We start from the raw sequence: 17,544 nt of genomic DNA on the forward strand, positions 1-17,544 counted from the left end.
TTAATAAATAGAACGAATATTTACTTTAAATATGTTTATATCGTTTTTTATGTTTTTAATTTAACTAATTAGATATTTGTAATAAGAAATAATAAAATGCAATATTAAAACGCTTCAAATGTCAGTGAAACTATTTGAGGCAATGTTAAAACGCTCTATTTATTCCATTCAATTTGGCTGAATAAGTTTGTCTTAGCCCAAACTTGGAGGTGATGTTTAAAAAAACATACGTACGGTAGGCAACAAAGATTTCTTCCAAATTTTCTCAGACTTTATTCACATTTTACAATACTTTGTGTGTACTGTACAGGCCTACCGTACCGCGAACGCCGAAGTTCGCAAATTGCGGATACTTTTACTCTAACAAGGCGTAATTAGAGTGACAGAGAAAGATGCCGAATTTCGGTATTCGCGGTAGGCCCTCAGAATATTAAATGAAGGTTTTGGAGGGAAAATTAAACATTTAATTTACATAACAGATTTCATATATTCAGTGACAGTATTAAACAATCCCTTCAGCTGTTGAAGACCGTCTGCCGTCTCTGGCCAGTCTTGCTTCTCTGCCGCCCGTATAACGGCCTGAGCCGTTAGCCGCGCGGAAGACAGCTGCTGGTCGGCCTGCGCTTTTTCCTTATCTTCTGCCTCTTGTCTAGCTTGAAGACTGTATTCTAGAAGATTTTGCGCGAGGTCGATGACCTTTTTGCATGTTTCTGGACTGTTGGTCCAGCTTCCACTCTGCAATAAATAAAACATGTTATAAATTAAAACAGATTGAATCGGTAAAACTGTGTCTATTGTTTGTTTAGAAATACTTTTCATTTGAACTGCAACAATGTCTGACAAGTATACTATACAAGATAGCTCCATGGATTATGCTAAATATAAAGTTCTTTTTGTACAAAAATAATAGGAAATCACTTTGGGTACCTGTATGTATATATTATTTGAGTCGCTTAAGTTCAAGCTTCAAATCTGTCAGATTATGCGATTTTGGTATTAAGAAAAGGTAATAGGGTAGATATTTGCTGAGAGGATCGAATGGATTTACCGATTTACCCCAGTTTGAAGTTAAGCGACACATTTGTGGAATCTACAATTCTACATCCTTACTTAAGTTTCATCTAAAAAAAAAATCTCTATTGGGCATTAAGAAAAGTATATGTGTTTATAACAGATATGTGGATTGTTTCATCAGATGTCACAGAATACACAAACTGACCTGCGTGTATCCTCTATAGGCCTTCAGCAACCTTTGTGCTTGCAGCAGTCGGGTGGGGCTCAGGTCGGCGTATAACTGCCAGATCTCCGGTTTGTTCTGTTGTATTGATGTTATGCGGCCGAATAGCTCTAGTATCCGTTTTCTCAACCTAAAATTAATAATTTATACAATACAAGCATACTCACATAATTGTATGCATTATTATTAGTTTTTTTATTCATATTCAGCCAAACTTTGCAAGGTGAATCTGATAGTCATACTGAACAAATATAGGATATTTTTTTATGCCCTGCAATATTTTACGGTGTGAATATATAGGTTATACTGAGCAACTTTTAATACGGGGCCAACCCCGATATTGCGAAAAAAAATGACTCTCCCATAGACAATATCAACATCAGAACCAAAAAAATTTTTTTTGGTGATTTCGGGTTTGATCCCACAGTAAAAGTTGCTCAGTATGACCTATATATTCACACCGTCAAAAAAAAAACCGGGCAAGTGCGAGTCGGACTCGCGCACGAAGGGTTCCGTACCATAATGCTAAAAACGGCAAAAAAAAACGGTCACCCATTCAAGTACTGACCCCGCCCGACGTTGCTTAACTTCGGTCAAAAATCACGTTTGTTGTATGGGAGCCCCACTTAAATATTTATTTTATTCTGTTTTTAGTATTTGTTGTTATAGCGGCAACAGAAATAGATCTGAATCTGTGAAAATTTCAACTGTCTAGCTATCACGTCCCGTTTTACCCTTTGGGTACGGAACCCTAAAAACATCCTGTATACTACTCCAAACGTATATGGACAGCTAATTTCTTTTTTAGATTTCGAGGTTAGTTTTATAGAAAAAGTAGTATAATCAACATATTCAGCTCGTAAAGTATAGGGTAAATAAACACTCTGTACTGTTAAATTTTCCAATTGCATTTTTACCTAGCACTACTATTTCCATCGGCGTCATCCTTGTCCTGTACAACGGCCCGCACAAGTAGCGCCAGCACCTCGGTGTCCTCGAACTTGTGCTGCAGGTCCAGCATACGGTGGGCGCCGCGGATCGCGTCCTCGAAGTGGCCGGTGTCCATGGATACTATTATCACGTTCTCCCATAACTGGAACAAGACGATATTATGCAACTACTAAAGCCTCCTGAGCAGTAGCGTAGCTAGCATGGGTGGCACCCGGGGCGGAAATTGTGGGTGTCACCCCAAACTTCAATCAAAATTTTAAAATATAATTATTTAAAAAAGTAATAGTAATTTATGTTTAATATTCCATAGCTCACAATTTTACTCCATCGCTTTCATTTTAGATTCTATGAACTCTCAATAGTCCCAAAGGACCGAGTCATTATTGTCGCGTGAAAGATATAGGTACAAATAATATATGTTAAAAAAAAATTAAAAACTTTTTTGCCAAGTGCGACATTTGGAAGAGATTTTGTAAAATCCCATTTCACAATTAATTTCAAATAGGTAGTCCAGAGTGGTCCAGAGTCACCCAATTAGAAACGTGACATAGTTTCTCAATTACAGAAATAATCACATAATAAAGAAAACCTTTTTGAATAAAAAAACCTACGAGGCGCCAACATATTATTGTAACATACCAGGTGACCAGGTGCCCACGAGGAACCCGAGAGATTTTAACCACGCATTTCCGAGGCCAAAAGAAAGAAAAAATATGAAAAAAGTTTACGTCAATTTCCCGAAAAAAGAAATCTTTTTTCGATTTTTTATACGTATTTGTAGATAAAATATAAATGCTATTTGTAAAACTATCACTCAAAAAGAATTAAATTTTAACTTTTTTTGTAAAACCTAGTTTGTACCTATACTTGTCACTTTTTTACATTCTATCGATAAGGATATTTGGACTAGGTCCCACAGTAGCAACATCGTCATCAAAAACACATTTTGCACTAAGTAACAATAAATAGTTATTTGTTTTACAAGGGGGCAAAGTAGTTGTTTAACCGCTCGTGCTAATATTGATACCCGAGCAAGCGAAAGATTCCAAAATTGAACCACGAGCGTAGCGAGTGGTTCGTAAAATGGAATCTTGAGCGTTGCGAGGGTTTCAAAGCACGAGAGTTAAACAAAATTTGCTCCCGAGTGAAACACAAAATTTTTCACCACACCAACCCGAAGCAAATACTAAATGTAAAATATCAAACAAAATCAAACCAAATCAAATCCAAATGAATGTTACTAAATATTTATCATCCAAAATCATCATTAAAAAGTCAATTCTACCAGCAAACATAAGAAAACAACTCAAAATTTGCATTTGATTACTTTGCCTCACATATGAATAAAATGCAACTGATAGCAATCAGTTTTTGAAGTGCAAAGTAAGCCTTTCCGAGCTGGTGTGGTGAAAAAGATGTTTTTTTTTAGCTGACAAAACAGCAAAACAGTTTATAGGACATTTTAGTCTTTAAATATGATCATGAATATACTGTCAAAATCTCTCAGGTTCCTCGTGGGTCGTGGGCATGTTGTAGTGCAATCTGCCACAGTTTTACGATTTTTTATAGATGGCACTACTGATGTTCACGGTCGGGTGTCACCCCTAAATGGGTGACATCCATTTAGGGGTGACAAAGTGGTGTAAAGATTTGTGTACCACTAAGCATAATCTTCACCACACACCAGAAAACTACTGAAAATATTTTTATCATTAGGTATCTCTCTATCGAGGCAGATAACGATATTTCGATTTACGATGTACGCGACAGGCCCTCAATGGATTTTTCGAGAACATTCAAAAATAAAATCATTTCATTAAGTAAGTATTATAGAAGTCAGTTAGATTTTTCTATACTGAAACATTTGAAACATACCCGCCAGTTATCATAGTTGAACCGTAGCGCCTCCATCAACGCCCTGTAAGCCCTATTCTTGTCTCCTTGCTTGACGTACACTTTGGCGAGATTGTTCCACGCCTCGAAGGTGTTTGGTTGTAAGTACGTGTAGCGGCGGTAGGCGCGCGCTGATAGCTCCCAGTTTTCCGTCTCGAGAGCTGCGAACCTGAAATAAAAGGTACAAGATATTGGTACAAACACCAACACTCCTAAGTGTACAACGTGGACCTTATTACAATAGACATAAGGTCCACCGATGTACAGTTAACAGTGTGGGCGATGGTATATTAGGCGGTATAGTAACGGCTGATTTAGACGATGCGAGAACTCGCATGCGGGTTTCATACCATTGCGGGTATTGATTGGTCGGTTGAATTGGACGAAATCCACAGTCCGCAATGTAACTAAAATCGAATGCGAGTTCGCGCGCCCTCTAAATCAGTGTTTTTCAACCTGTACGTAGCGACCTCATGAGGGGTCATAAGGGCTCGAAAAGACTTAATAAAAAATACTGTTGCATTCTCGTCTACCCGGTTTTTGTATCCGGCAATTGGGAGCGAGATGGACGACATACTATCGCGATCGTTAGAACCACGGTTTTAGCCGAAGGGCGACTTAGATTATTCAATTCCTAAATACCTATCTTTCTGTTTTTAACAAGTCTGCAAATCACTACATGTTATAAAACAAAGTCCCCCGCCGCGTCTGTCTGTTTTATGTTCCCGATAAACTCAAAAACTACTGAACGGATTTTCATGCGGTTTACACCTATCAATAGAGTGATTCTTGAGGAAGGTTTAAGAGCGCTCTTACAAGAAAAGTCGAAATAATGCAAAATTGATGATACTAGTCGACGAAATTCAGGACTTTGCGCTCATTATTAGAAACAATGAGTACTTGTTTCAGTAAAAGCGTCTTCTTATCTTTATAAATATCGTTGTAAATATTAGAAAAAGGACTTATTAAATTAGTAATGATTTTTTTTCTGATGGTCGTTTCCGAAAAACCCCGTGAAGCACTGAATGGCGAGCTCTTATTTGGAAATGTTGAGAATTTTACTCTGCTAAACCTGGCTATTTTGTATTACTAATACCCTGTACTTTAGGCATATCAAACTATATTTTTCCTACATACCTTTGAGAAAGAGAAAATCAAAGTAAAACGAACTCGATTTTCTCTCCGAAACAAGTGTCAATTCCTACGAAAATCTACTTAATATCGAAGTCATTTTCATACTCAAGCAATCTGCAACGTTTGCTTATACTGTTGGTATACATTAGTGTTTATGAAATTCCACTATAATTTTTTGGCAATTTTTTGAAAACTACTCTATATTACCGATGACGCGCGCTGCGCCAGCTCAGTGCCGCGGCAGAGCTTGTAGAGGCAGGACGTGTGTCGGTCGGCTCCGCACATTTTCAACGGCGACGACGAGGTTTTTTATCATTGTGTGCGGCGGGCGCCGTGTAAAACGCTATACTGTGTGCGTGTAAACCGCAACGAGAGACTTTGATCCTAGCACTGTTTTTATAGTATTATAATTTATAATGGTACAGTTTAATAAACAACCGGACAGGATTAAAAATATTTGAAACGACCTGACATTCTATATGTATTTATTTGACTCAAGATAGTACTCAGGGTCTGATGATGGAGCCGGAAGGTGGTCACCGGTACCAATCAACCATGCAACTAAACCACTTCGTGTTTAGGCTCGTTTTATTCGTCTCAACAAGATCTTTGACTTAAGATAGTACTCAGGGTCTGATGATGGAGCCGGAAGGTGGTCACCGGTACCAATCAACCATGCAACTAAACCACTTCGTGTTTGGGCTCGTTTGATTCGTCTCAACAAGATCTTTGGCACAAGATAATACTCAGGGTCTGATGATGGAGCCGGAAGGTGGTCACCGGTACCAATCAACCATGCAACTAAACCACTTCGTGTTTAGGCTCGTTTGATTCGTCTCAACAAGATCTTTGACACAAGATAGTACTCAGGGTCTGATGATGGAGCCGGCAGGTGGTCACCGGTACCAATCAACCATGCCACTAAACCACTTCGTGTTTAGGCTCGTTTTATTCGTTTCTATAAGATTTTTGACACAAGATAGTACTCAGGGTCTGATGTTGGAGCCGGAAGGTGGTCACCGGTACCAATCAACCATGCAACTAAACCACTTCGTGTTTGGGCTCGTTTGATTTGTCGCAACAAGATCTTTGACACAAGGTAGTACTGAGGGTCTGATGATGGATCCGGAAGGTGGTGATCGGTACCAATCAACCATGCAACTAAACCACTTCGTGTTTGGCTTCGTTCGATTCGTCGCAACAAGATCTTTGACACAAGTTAGTACTCAGGGTCTGATGATGGAGCTGGACTCCACCCACGGGTACCAGTCTACCCTGTAACTGAACCACTTCGTGTTTGGGCTCGTTTGATTTGTCGCAACAAGATCTTTGACACAAGGTAGTACTGAGGGTCTGATGATGGATCCGGAAGGTGGTCACCGGTACCAATCAACCATGCAACTAAACCACTTCGTGTTTGGCTTCGTTCGATTCGTCGCAACAAGATCTTTGACACAAGTTAGTACTCAGGGTCTGATGATGGAGCTGGACTGTGGCCACGGGTACCAGTCTACCATGTAACTGAACCACTTCGTGTTTGGGCTCGTTTGATTCGTCGCAATAAGATGTTTGACACAAGATACTACTCAGGGTCTGATGATGATAGACAGGTACCCGTCGCCACCTTCGCGCTCCATCATCAGACCCTGAGTACTACCTTGTGTCAAAGATCTTGTTGAGATGAATAAAACGTGCCTAAACACGAAATGGTTTAGTTGCATGGTTGATTGGTACCGGTGACCACCTCCCGGCTCCAACATCAGATCCTGAGTACTATCTTGTGTCAAAGATCTTGTTGAAACGAATAAAACAAGCCTAAACACGAAGTGGTTTAGTTGCATGGTTGATTGGTACCGGTGACCACCTTCCAGCTCCATCATCAGACTCTGAGTATCACCTAGTGTCAAAGATCTTGTTGAGACGAATCAAACGATCCTAAACACGATGTGGTTTAGTTGCATGGTTGATTGGTAATGGTACCTTCCAGCTCCATCATCAGACCCTGAGTACTGTCTTGTGTCAAAGATCTTGTTGAGACGAATCAAACGAGCCCAAACACGAAGTTGTTTAGTTACATGATAGACTGGTACCCGTGGCCACCTTCCAGCTCCATCATCAGACCCTGTGTATCTTCAGTGTCAAAGATCTTGTTGAGACGAATCAAACGAGCCTAATCATGTTACTACATGGTTGATTGGTATCCGTGACCACCTTAATCATCATCAGACCCTCAGTACCAGTTCGTTTTTAAACCCTCGTTGATACAAACTTTACATCCTATAGGTACCAAATGCAATGACGAAACATGTAAATAAGCGAGTAGGTACCTATAATTTCTTTCGAGTAATATACCTTCATAAGTACGAGTATGGGGCTATTCATAAATTACGTCGTTTCAAATGGGAGGAGTGGGGGGGGGGGGGTCTGGACATCGGATGATGGTAACATGACGTAGGAGGAAACAGATTCATCCGAAGCTTGATTTTTGGATGATTTGAGGGGTGGGGGGGGGGTCAAAAATCGTCAAAAAAGATGACGTAATTTATGAACAGCCCCTATGTACATTTGCACTGCATTTAGTATTTTCGTACTTACCAAATAACAGTTTTAGAACTTTAAAAGTTAAGTACAGTTAGTGTTGTTATGGTTGATTTCAATATGCTTCGCGAAGGATCAAGAATGTTTAATCCATCATTGTAGTGCGAGTGTGGTAGAAGGGATCGGCGTACTGAGCTCGCACGGCCTGCCGCAGCGCGTAAAATACCTAAACTCGCTCAACGCCGAAATGTAATAGCGCTCTTAAGTACATACTTTGTTAGTATATAAGACGACGGTTGATTTCAATAAACGTTTATTATTCAACTGATATTACCACTGTTTCCATCCTGGCTGGATAAAACCCTAATTCAAATGATTATGCAACTCTTACCCGAGCCTCAGCCACACGCTCTCCTGTATGCTGTTGATCTCCACCGACGTCTCGAAGTGCGGGATGCACTCCTCATACTTCTTGTGGCTGAAGAGGAAGTTCCCCCAGTGCCGCTGCGCGCGGCTGCTCTTGTGCCCGGAGAACTCCCACGCCTTCTCGAAGCATGATACGTCATCTGACGGTAATGAAAATTAACCGTCAATAATAATTATACAATGATTCAATTCGTTAAATGAATACAATTTAATGACTACAACTTTTCCCTTTAAATTTTGATTCCCGTTTTCTTATCTTCAAATAATTTTGCCTGAATATGGGCGGTCGATCGTCCTACCCAAAAGTGTTATAAATCTCCGAAAGAGCTGTTACATGAATTTGGACCATAAAAGTAGAACGCTATAATTGCCTTTTAAACAGGCTTGATAAATCTGATAGCTATCGCGGTGCATAAAAGAAACAATGCCTTCAGAAGGTTTGAGTCCAATAATTCACCTCAGTAAATTTCAACTATACCACTAAATTCGCGTTGATTGACGGATGGTCAGCTGGCGGAATTGGTAACGCATTGGACCGGCAATCCAAGGATGTGGGTTCCAGTCCCACGTTGGCCAGAGTTGACCATCGTTGATTTTTTCATTGTGATTGACATCTGTATTTACAATTTATAGATTATACCACTGTATTCAAAGAGTGTCCTAACCTGTTGCGTCGCCCAATAAGCAGTACAGTTTGACTGTCGGCTGGATGTCGATTTGTTGCTGAATCACCTCCGCTGCCTGCAATACAGCAAAATAAATATTCTTATATTTATTTCAATATTTTCAACAGGGTCCACATAAAACAAGCTGTCTCGCGACGAAATCACCGTGCAGTTCAGTTTGTGTAGACATCTATTTCAACGTATCCTTAATAAAGAAAGAAACTATAGATGGTCAAGCAAATCTTGTCAGTAGAAAAGGGCGCGAAATTCAAATTTTCTATGAGATGATATCCCTTCGCGCCTACATTTTTCAAATTAGCCGCCTTTTTCTACTGACAAGATCTGCTTGACCAAGTATATATCATAATTCTATCATTATCATTACTGCAGCATAATGTAGCACACTATAACGTCCTCCCACACCCACAGCTTCAGTGCCTCGTATTCCTCTAAAGCCGACTTCACCAGCCCCAAGCTAAGATATAAGTTGGTTAGCTACTGCCACACCCATGCCTAGATCTGATTCAATCGCTGATAGAAAACGCCAGTCGAATCTTAAATAATATATGGAAAAGGTCACGTGACTTTTCGTAGCATCTGTCATTCCGAAACATTTCTTCTCTTCGTTTAGTGTTTGTGAATGTCATCTTGGCTTTCAAGTAAATACAGTACTTTAGTCTTTTAGTGGGGTTGTTCCCATAGGAACAAATATCGTTACCTTATGCCGCAACTGTAGCATAGTATAGCACACTATAACGTCCTCCCACAGCTGTAGTCGGTGGTATTCCTCCAAAGCCGCTTTCACGAGCCCCAAGCTGAGATATAAGTCGGCTAGCTGCTGCCGCCACGCCCATGCTGGGCCCAGACCTGAAGCCCATAGGTAAGATAACCTGGAAGCAGATAACAGGACGTTTTGATATTTTAATAAGTTTTTGGCAATAACTTTTTGGTACAAGCTTTTATCACAGACTGTACTTTTCTTTCCACAGGCAACTTATACTCATTGAGACAATTCTAAAAACCCCAAACACAATTAGGTTTCGTTGTTTAATCCAGACATCGGTTACACGCTAATTCTGGCGTCAGTTCAGTCCATCAGTCCATTCGAGTTTTGACTGATGCCAGAATGATGGAAAATGGACACGGTTAGACGATCAGTCCAGACTGACAACAGACTGATAAAATTACGACACAGTCGCCGTTTGGACACAGAACGCAACCGATGTCACAGACATCGGTTACACGCTAATTCTGGCGTCAGTTCAGTCCATCAGTCTGGTCAGACTGACGGGAGAATTATCGTGTAACACGCGGACTGATGGTCTGGACTGATGAAAATTTAAATTTTTAGATAATATTCGTCAACCCATTTTGAATGACAGAAAACTGATAGGAGACTGATCGTGTAACCTGTTTGTGTCATTCTCGCGTCAGTCACCATACTAGACAAGACTAAATGACTGTGTTGCGTTCTGTGTCCAAACGGCGACTGTGTCGTAATTTTATCAGTCTGTTGTCAGTCTGGACTGATCGTCTAACCGTGTCCATTTTCCATCATTCTGGCATCAGTCAAAACTCGAATGGACTGATGGACTGAACTGACGCCAGAATTAGCGTGTAACCGATGTCTAAGAGTTCCTCGTGTCTCCATCATCAGATCAGCTCGATGCCTTATAGCCAGATACCATAATATTGCATTGTCACCCGACTTACAGTTGTATGCCAATTTTCAGCTTCATTGGAAGTTGGGAAGTGGCTCAAATTTAACTTGCAAGATTTGACCCACACAAACATAGTTAGAGATACATACATTACAAGTAATAAAAATCTTGTAAAAATTACCGCCAAAGATTGACTTTCCAAGGTTACGAACGCATAAGGGGGTGTCCATTATTACGTGCTAGATGGGCAGACGAAATAACGGCAATAGCAGGCCGAGGTTGGCTTAACACAGCCAAAGATAGAAAAAAGTGGCATACCTTGGAGGAGGCTTTTACCCGAAGGGGGTCCATTCAACAATAATGTCAAAAAATTTAATCTAAATTCTAATTTTAATTTTAATTCCAATTAATTTTAATTATTTTGTGAAATTAATTCATTCCAATTAATATGTCAAATTAACTATTTAGTAAATGTATACACTCAATAATTATAAATTTAAAATTAAGCTAAATTGAAAGCAACGTAATGATCTATGTCATATTGTAATAATTGTACTTATTTATTTATTTTTTTTTTTTTGCATGGACAAATAAAAAGCTTTATTATTTATTATTATTCTCTTTATTCAATTAGGGTCTTAGGTTAGGGTTTTACAATGTGAGTATAAAAGTAAAATATAAAAACACTTACAAAACATAACAAAAATATATAAACACATTATAAAAAACCTAACCTAGGGTGCCGCCGGCAGCGGGGCAGGGTCCAAGCTGCCGGTGGTCAGGGCCGCAGAGTGAGGAATCGACGTACTATACGCGCCGTGTCCAAAATTACCGCCTTCTGCATCTGACCCTTGATCCAACCACCCAGCGAGAGTCTCTCTAGGTGTTGGTCGAGACTCTTCGCTATGAGACCGTTCGCTGACACGACTATAGGAACAATGATCGTCGAGTCAACATCCCACATAGCGGTTATCTCGTGGGCTAAGTCTAGGTACTTGCTGGACTTGTCCTTCTCGGCCTTCACGAGATTCTCATCATGGGGGATGGTGACGTCGACGAGCACTGTCCGGCGCTGCGATCGATCTATCAGCACGATGTCAGGCTTATTGGCTACAATAGTCCTGTCAGTGATGATAGATCGATCCCAATAGAGCGTGGCACGACCATTTTCGAGAACTGGCGCAGGTGAGTACTTGTAGTACGGCACTTCGCGGTCCACAAGGCCGTATAGGAGGGCAAGCTGCTGGTGAATAATTCTGGCTACGAGGTTATGTCTGTGCAAGTACTCGCCGTTAGCAAGATGAGAACAACCGGAGATAATATGCCTGAGTGACTCTCCGGGACGGCGGCATGCCCGACAAATGTCGACCGTACCGTCCTTCAGGATATATTTCCGATAGTTGTTCGTCATCATCACTTCGTCCGCAATTGCACAGGCAAAACCCTCGGTTTCTCCGAAGAGGTCCCCGAATCGTAACCAGTTCACCGACGCGAGCAGGTCCACATCGGGTCCCGTGAGGGCCTTGTAGAACCGCCCGTGTAGCTGCTTATCCTTCCATACCGCCTTGCGGTCCTCGGTGCTTAGTACTACAGGTTTGCGCCAGTTCTCGTTCGCCAAGGAGAGCGGCGTGAGGCCCTTGTCAGCTGCCACCACATCACGATGCATCCCACACTCGTTGTTGAGGAAATAATTCCTGAGATTGTACAACTCACGGTTGTGGAGATTTTTGGCGTTTAGAAAGCCGCGACCTCCACATTTCCGTGGGATGTACAATCTCATAACAGACGAGCGTGGGTGCAACATACGGTGAGTGGTGAGCAGCTGTCGGACCCTCCGATCCAGGGCATCCAGCTCGGTCTGAGTCCACCTTAGTATGCCAAAGGAGTATGTGAGTAGAGGCATTACCCAGGCGTTGAAGGCGCGCACTTTGTTGCCTCCTGACAAAAGACTGTTGAGTACTTTTGTGAGCCGACTGAAAAAGCGCTCCTTCACCGACCGTTTAATACCTTCTTCCTCAATACCCAACGACTGTGACATGCCAAGGTATTTATAGGTTTCTGATTCAGAGATGGATCTGAAAGACATTGTCTCAGAAAGTTGTAAATTTGTTGAATTTACAACTTTCCCCCGCTGTACATGCATAACCGCACATTTATCGACACCAAACTCCATTATTATTATTATTATTACGTGAGGCGTTATTGAGGATTATTGCAACATTACCTGGTAGTGGGCGCCAGTTCTTTCTTCTCGTTGACAATGGTCTCGCACTGCAGCATGGCCCGCTCCACGCTCCGCTTGTGGCCCGCCTCGAGCTTGCAGCGGACCAACAGAGCCGCTACTCTCGTGGCCCACGGACCGCTCTTTTGTGATAGTATGGCTTCTATGTAGGGTGACAGTTCTTCGTGCATTAGGTCGTCCTTGGGTTGCGATTTTTGGAGATATTGGCTGGAAAGTAATTTTTAAGACACGGTAATGTTGTATGTATGTAAATGTAGGTATATTTAACTCGGGATAAGTTGATATGCTTAAAAGGAAAATAAGTTTTTTGCTAAATATTCATTTTTGGTACAAGCGTTTATCGCTGACTATACTTTTCTTTCGACAGGCAAGTAGACAATTCTACAACCCCAAACACACTTTGCGTTGTTTTATCACAGAGTTCCCATGGCCACTTCCTGTCTCCATCATCAGATCAGCCCATGTCATCATAATATTTCAGTCATTAGATTGAACTGAAGTTGTATGCAAAATTTCAGTTCAATCGGAAATCGGGAAGTCGGTCAAATTTAGCTTCCAAGAGTTGACCCACATTAAGGGAGAACATGGAGATATCTTTACATAAAATACTTTACATACATTTGCATGACATAAAATTTTTTTTATAAAAAAAAATTTTAAATTTTTTTAAAATTTAATCTGTTTATTTCATAAAAAAAGCATGCATATTTACAATCTTAACTACTAATCTTAAATTAAAAAGATTTTTTGAGTTAAGGAGTCTACGTTATAATTAATTATACACTATTACTTATTAATTTTATTATTTTTCTATAAGATAGGGATTCGATTATTCTCTCATTTTAAGCATGTGTTTCTTTATAATGTATCTAGCTTGCCCACATGTTCGATCTTCTAACGAGTTAATTAATTCATTTGGAAATCTATTCAATATACGCGGTACAATGCATTTCCATACTCTTCGACCGTATTCATTGTTTGTTATGATATAGGAGGCAAACGAGCAGATGAATAACCTGTTGGTAAGCGATTAGCGTCGCCCATGGACACCCGCAACAGCAGAGGGGTTGTACTCGTAAGTGCGTTACCTGCCTTTAAGATGGAAGTATGCTCTTTTCTGGTCAAGAAAACTTACACAGGTTTCTTACACAATAATTTGCACTTGCTAACAAAAAAAACCTGACAAGTGCGAGTCGGACTCGCCCACCGAGGGTGCCGTACCATTACGCAAAAAACGACAAAAAAAAACACGTTTGTTGTATGGGAGCCCCATTTAAATATTTATTATATTCTGTTTTTAGTATTTGTTGTTATAGCGGGAACAGAAATACATCATCTGTGAAAATTTCAACTGTCTAGTAGACACGGTTCATGAGATACAGACAGACAAACGTACAGTGGAGTCTTAGTAATAGGGTCCCGTTTTTACCCTGTGGATACGACCCTAAAAACACTTACACAGTAAGCATGCACAGCATCTGCTCCAAGCTTGGTAACTCTGCCTGCCTGATCTCCTCCAGATACTGGATCTTGTTCAGTCTCACATCATCTTGTAACTCGACATCGGGAGGTAGCTCCGCTTCGCCGTGGCTTTCCTCGGCCGATGGTCTCTGCACATTTGAGTCTAAGGCGCTGGTCAATGCTAGCTGGGGCAGGGTGGTCTGCTGCCACTTTGTTCTCTTACCGAGGACCCCTGTAAAAAAATAGTTTATTTTTATTCAGGGTCATTCAACAAAAAACATAACTAGCCTAGCATTTCATTGCATGTTTTATTTATTATTGATAAAAATTTTGGTAATGTAATATGAACACCGCAGATTAGCCAGGGCAGAGGCAGGCCGACCAAAAAAGAGATGGCGGGATGACCTTGACGCATTTTGGCTTGACTGGCGGGAACATGTACCAAACCGTGATGAGTGGCGGAAGAAAGGGGAGGCCTTTGCCCAGAAGTGGAACACAAAAAAGGCTATTAAAAAAAATTGCTATTGGATCAGTATTCTTGAAGTTTTAATTTAAAATCCGAACAGTTGGAATGGACAGGCATATAACTGGCCGCGTAGCCAAGATGCCGATCGCTTACGCTCCGTAGCGATCGAAACGCAACTGTCACTGTCGCACTAATATGGAAGAATGATAGAGAGACATAATGCTTTTCGTTGTCGAAGCGATAGCGATTGTAACCTTGGCTAGGCCGGCAGGTTAGGCTTTAATAGCCGGTTTAGATTCTCGCGCGAGCCACGAGACGATCCGCGAGCCGCGCCACGAGACGCGAGTGTAAGCGGTGGGCTCGCGGCTCGTCTCGTGGCTCGGCTCGCGCTCGCCTGGCTCGAGTGGAGGAGCGGTTTTTTGGGCACGACCCAAAGGGGCTCGCGCGGGACGCGCGCTTGCGTTCACACTCGCGTTCGGCTTGTCATTCGATTATAAACCTTATGCCGTGCCGTTAGTGTTTAAAATATATTAGCTTGACGAGCTTACGAGCCATGAGACGAGCCTCGAGCCGAGCCACGAGGCGAGAGTGTAATCATTAGCTCGACGGGCTCATGCGCTCAAGGCCACTCGAGGCGAGCCACGAGACGCGCCGCGAGCCGAGCCGCGAGACGAGAGTCTAAACCGGCTATAAGAGAGTAAATATAATAACTACCTGTTAGCTCCAATTTCAATCCAGCCAGCTCTCTAGCCTTAACCAAATGCTCCTCAACCTTCTGCACCCGTCCATACACAAGGTACGCCTGAGCGATCTCCGCCTGCAGCAACACCGCCAGCCTCTTGTTGTCCAGCGTGTTGGCCTCGTTGGACAGCTTGGCCATCAGCAGCTCCAGCTCACTGTAGATGGTGGCGCTGTTATCTTCCAGGGCTTTCTGGTGGATGACTACACTTCGGAAATACCACCATTGATGAACCTGAAAATTGTGTGCAATAATTATGTTAGTAAAAAATACTGTCTTTATTTATACACATTAAGGGTTTTAAATTTCAACTAACAAAAATGTCATCAAGGTTCAACTGTAAACTTAATCATGATGTCAGATAGTATCATTAAGGGGCCTACAGCAGTGTTGGCCGAAAGTTAATGCAAATTGAAAATGTTGGCCATTAACCATTATAAATTGAATCGTAAACTGTAATCGTCCGTTACGGTGTAAGGTTCAATTTATAATGGTTAATGGCCAACATTTTCAGTTTGCATTAACTTTCGGCCAATACTGGCCTACAGACTACCAGTTCGCCGGACGATATCAGCCTGTCAGTTGTTCCGAACTGTAATCTTTTGCATTTAACTGACAGGCTGATATCGTCCAGCAAACTGGTAATCTGTGGGCCCCTTTATGTATGTGCAATTAGTAGGTTTACAAAAACTATAAGCATGTTTTAAAAAGTTGTATGGTATATGCACACCAAGCAGTTATTATTGCTTTTTACCACCATGTTTTTTCAAACTAACAAATTATATTTCACTTTATTATCTTAGTCAACCTACCTCCACTTTTTTGCTTTGTCATGCAATGCAATAAGTTTTCCCAAGAGCGAAATTAGGTGCATGACAAAGCAAATTCAAGGTGATGTCATTTATAATAATTATAATATAATTTTTCTTGGTTTTCATTATTACTATTAAAATAAATAGGTATATTTGATAGATATTTATAAACCGAAACTGATTATAGGAACAATTGTTAGTTTCTTCAAATAAAATTTAACTTACCAAATTCTGTTCAATGGCACAAAGAGCATTAAATATTTGCAAGGAAAAATACAGCAATTCTGGATGCACTATGTTCACATACACTGGCTCCGAATCCCGCTGCAATTTTACTGCTGCGTCTATATTTGTAGGCCACTCCAAGCCGAAATACTCTTGCAAATTCAGTTTCTCAGGGTGAGTGTTCCAATTTTGTTCACAGAAAGTTAAGAATGAACTAACAGCAGTATAAAGTATGATGTCTAATGAAGAGCCGCTGTCGAGGTATTTAGTGAGAACAGCTCTGAGTTGTTCACTGTCTAATCCTGTTGCCAGTAGCTCCTTGCATATATCAACATTATTTATTTGCCATATACCTGACCATAATTTACTGATGTGCTCATGTTCTGAAATATAAACAAAGTTGTAGAAATTCTTCCATGAAAATGATTATAATTATGAAATAATAGATTAATCCTAAATAATAAAAAAATAAACATTACCCGAGTTGTGAAGTTTTTCGTCAAAGTTGCACAAGTACAAAATGTTAGTCTCAGTTAACATTTTCTCTAGCTGTTCGGTTACTTAAACCTCTATAAAATGTTATAAAATATAATTCATAAATAAGCGATATAAAGCAAAATGTAGGTTATAACATAGTTTAAAACATTATTTGCTTTGCAACATGTATTCAGATTATTATAACCTAAAAATTCTACAACAAGACACTGACATTGACAATTTCCTTTCGTTCAGGAACTTAAAGTTGGCGATGGGCTACTTTTGCACATGGCGCATTTAACCCTGCCAAATCGCGAGCTACGCAAGTGCCCAGATCACTGAACAGCATGCTCAACCTACATGCACTAATTACTCACGTGTGTATGTAAAGGCCCCAGTACACAATGGGCCATCGCCGGCCACTCCAAGGGACGCAGCCATGCGGTAGAATGAGATAGCAATATCACTTGCTCCCTCTAATAAATGCGTCCCTTGGAGTGGCCGGCGATGGCCCATTGTGTACTGGGGCCTTAGTAAAACTGGCGTGGGCTACTTGCGCAAGAACAATGCAGAGGCAGGTGTTTTCAACGCCAGCTGCATCCGGACGTTTTTTTGCC

General features: G+C 41.0%; 2 protein-coding genes and 1 non-coding gene across 3 annotated transcripts in view; 2 read left to right on the forward strand and 1 right to left on the reverse strand.

The window, feature by feature from the left end:
* LOC134792983 (E3 ubiquitin-protein ligase HECW2) overlaps positions 1-17,544 on the forward strand; it is a 176,978-nt gene that overhangs the window by 6,111 nt on the left and 153,323 nt on the right. The window lies entirely within an intron of this gene.
* LOC134792980 (tetratricopeptide repeat protein 27) lies at positions 463-17,078 on the reverse strand. The gene is made up of 12 exons (XM_063764472.1): positions 16,930-17,078; positions 16,451-16,833; positions 15,389-15,647; positions 14,206-14,440; positions 12,730-12,954; positions 9,563-9,734; positions 8,845-8,920; positions 8,145-8,319; positions 4,064-4,250; positions 2,155-2,330; positions 1,220-1,367; positions 463-735 (listed from the first exon to the last, which is right to left on the reverse strand). Exons 1-12 carry the CDS (start codon positions 16,988-16,990, stop codon positions 469-471), a joined length of 2,364 nt encoding a protein of 787 aa, XP_063620542.1. The 5' UTR covers positions 16,991-17,078; the 3' UTR covers positions 463-468.
* Trnaa-ggc (transfer RNA alanine (anticodon GGC)) lies at positions 8,684-8,755 on the forward strand. The gene has a single exon. It is a non-coding gene; the product is annotated as a tRNA-Ala (tRNA).

This window comes from Cydia splendana, chromosome 8 (genome assembly GCF_910591565.1).
Source record: "Cydia splendana chromosome 8, ilCydSple1.2, whole genome shotgun sequence".
NCBI lineage: Eukaryota > Metazoa > Arthropoda > Insecta > Lepidoptera > Tortricidae > Cydia > Cydia splendana.

What these genes read in the sequence shown, in the direction of transcription:
- LOC134792980 (XM_063764472.1), bottom strand. Translation starts at nt 16,990, where the DNA reads ATGTTAACTGAGACTAACATTTTGTACTTGTGCAACTTTGACGAAAAA. An exon ending in TGCTACAGTTGCGGCATAAG is followed by an intron (nt 8,921 to 9,562) that starts GTAACGATATTT and finishes GCTGTATTGCAG; the next exon opens with GCAGCGGAGGTGATTCAGCA. An exon ending in CCTATAGAGGATACACGCAG is followed by an intron (nt 736 to 1,219) that starts GTCAGTTTGTGT and finishes TATTTATTGCAG; the next exon opens with AGTGGAAGCTGGACCAACAG.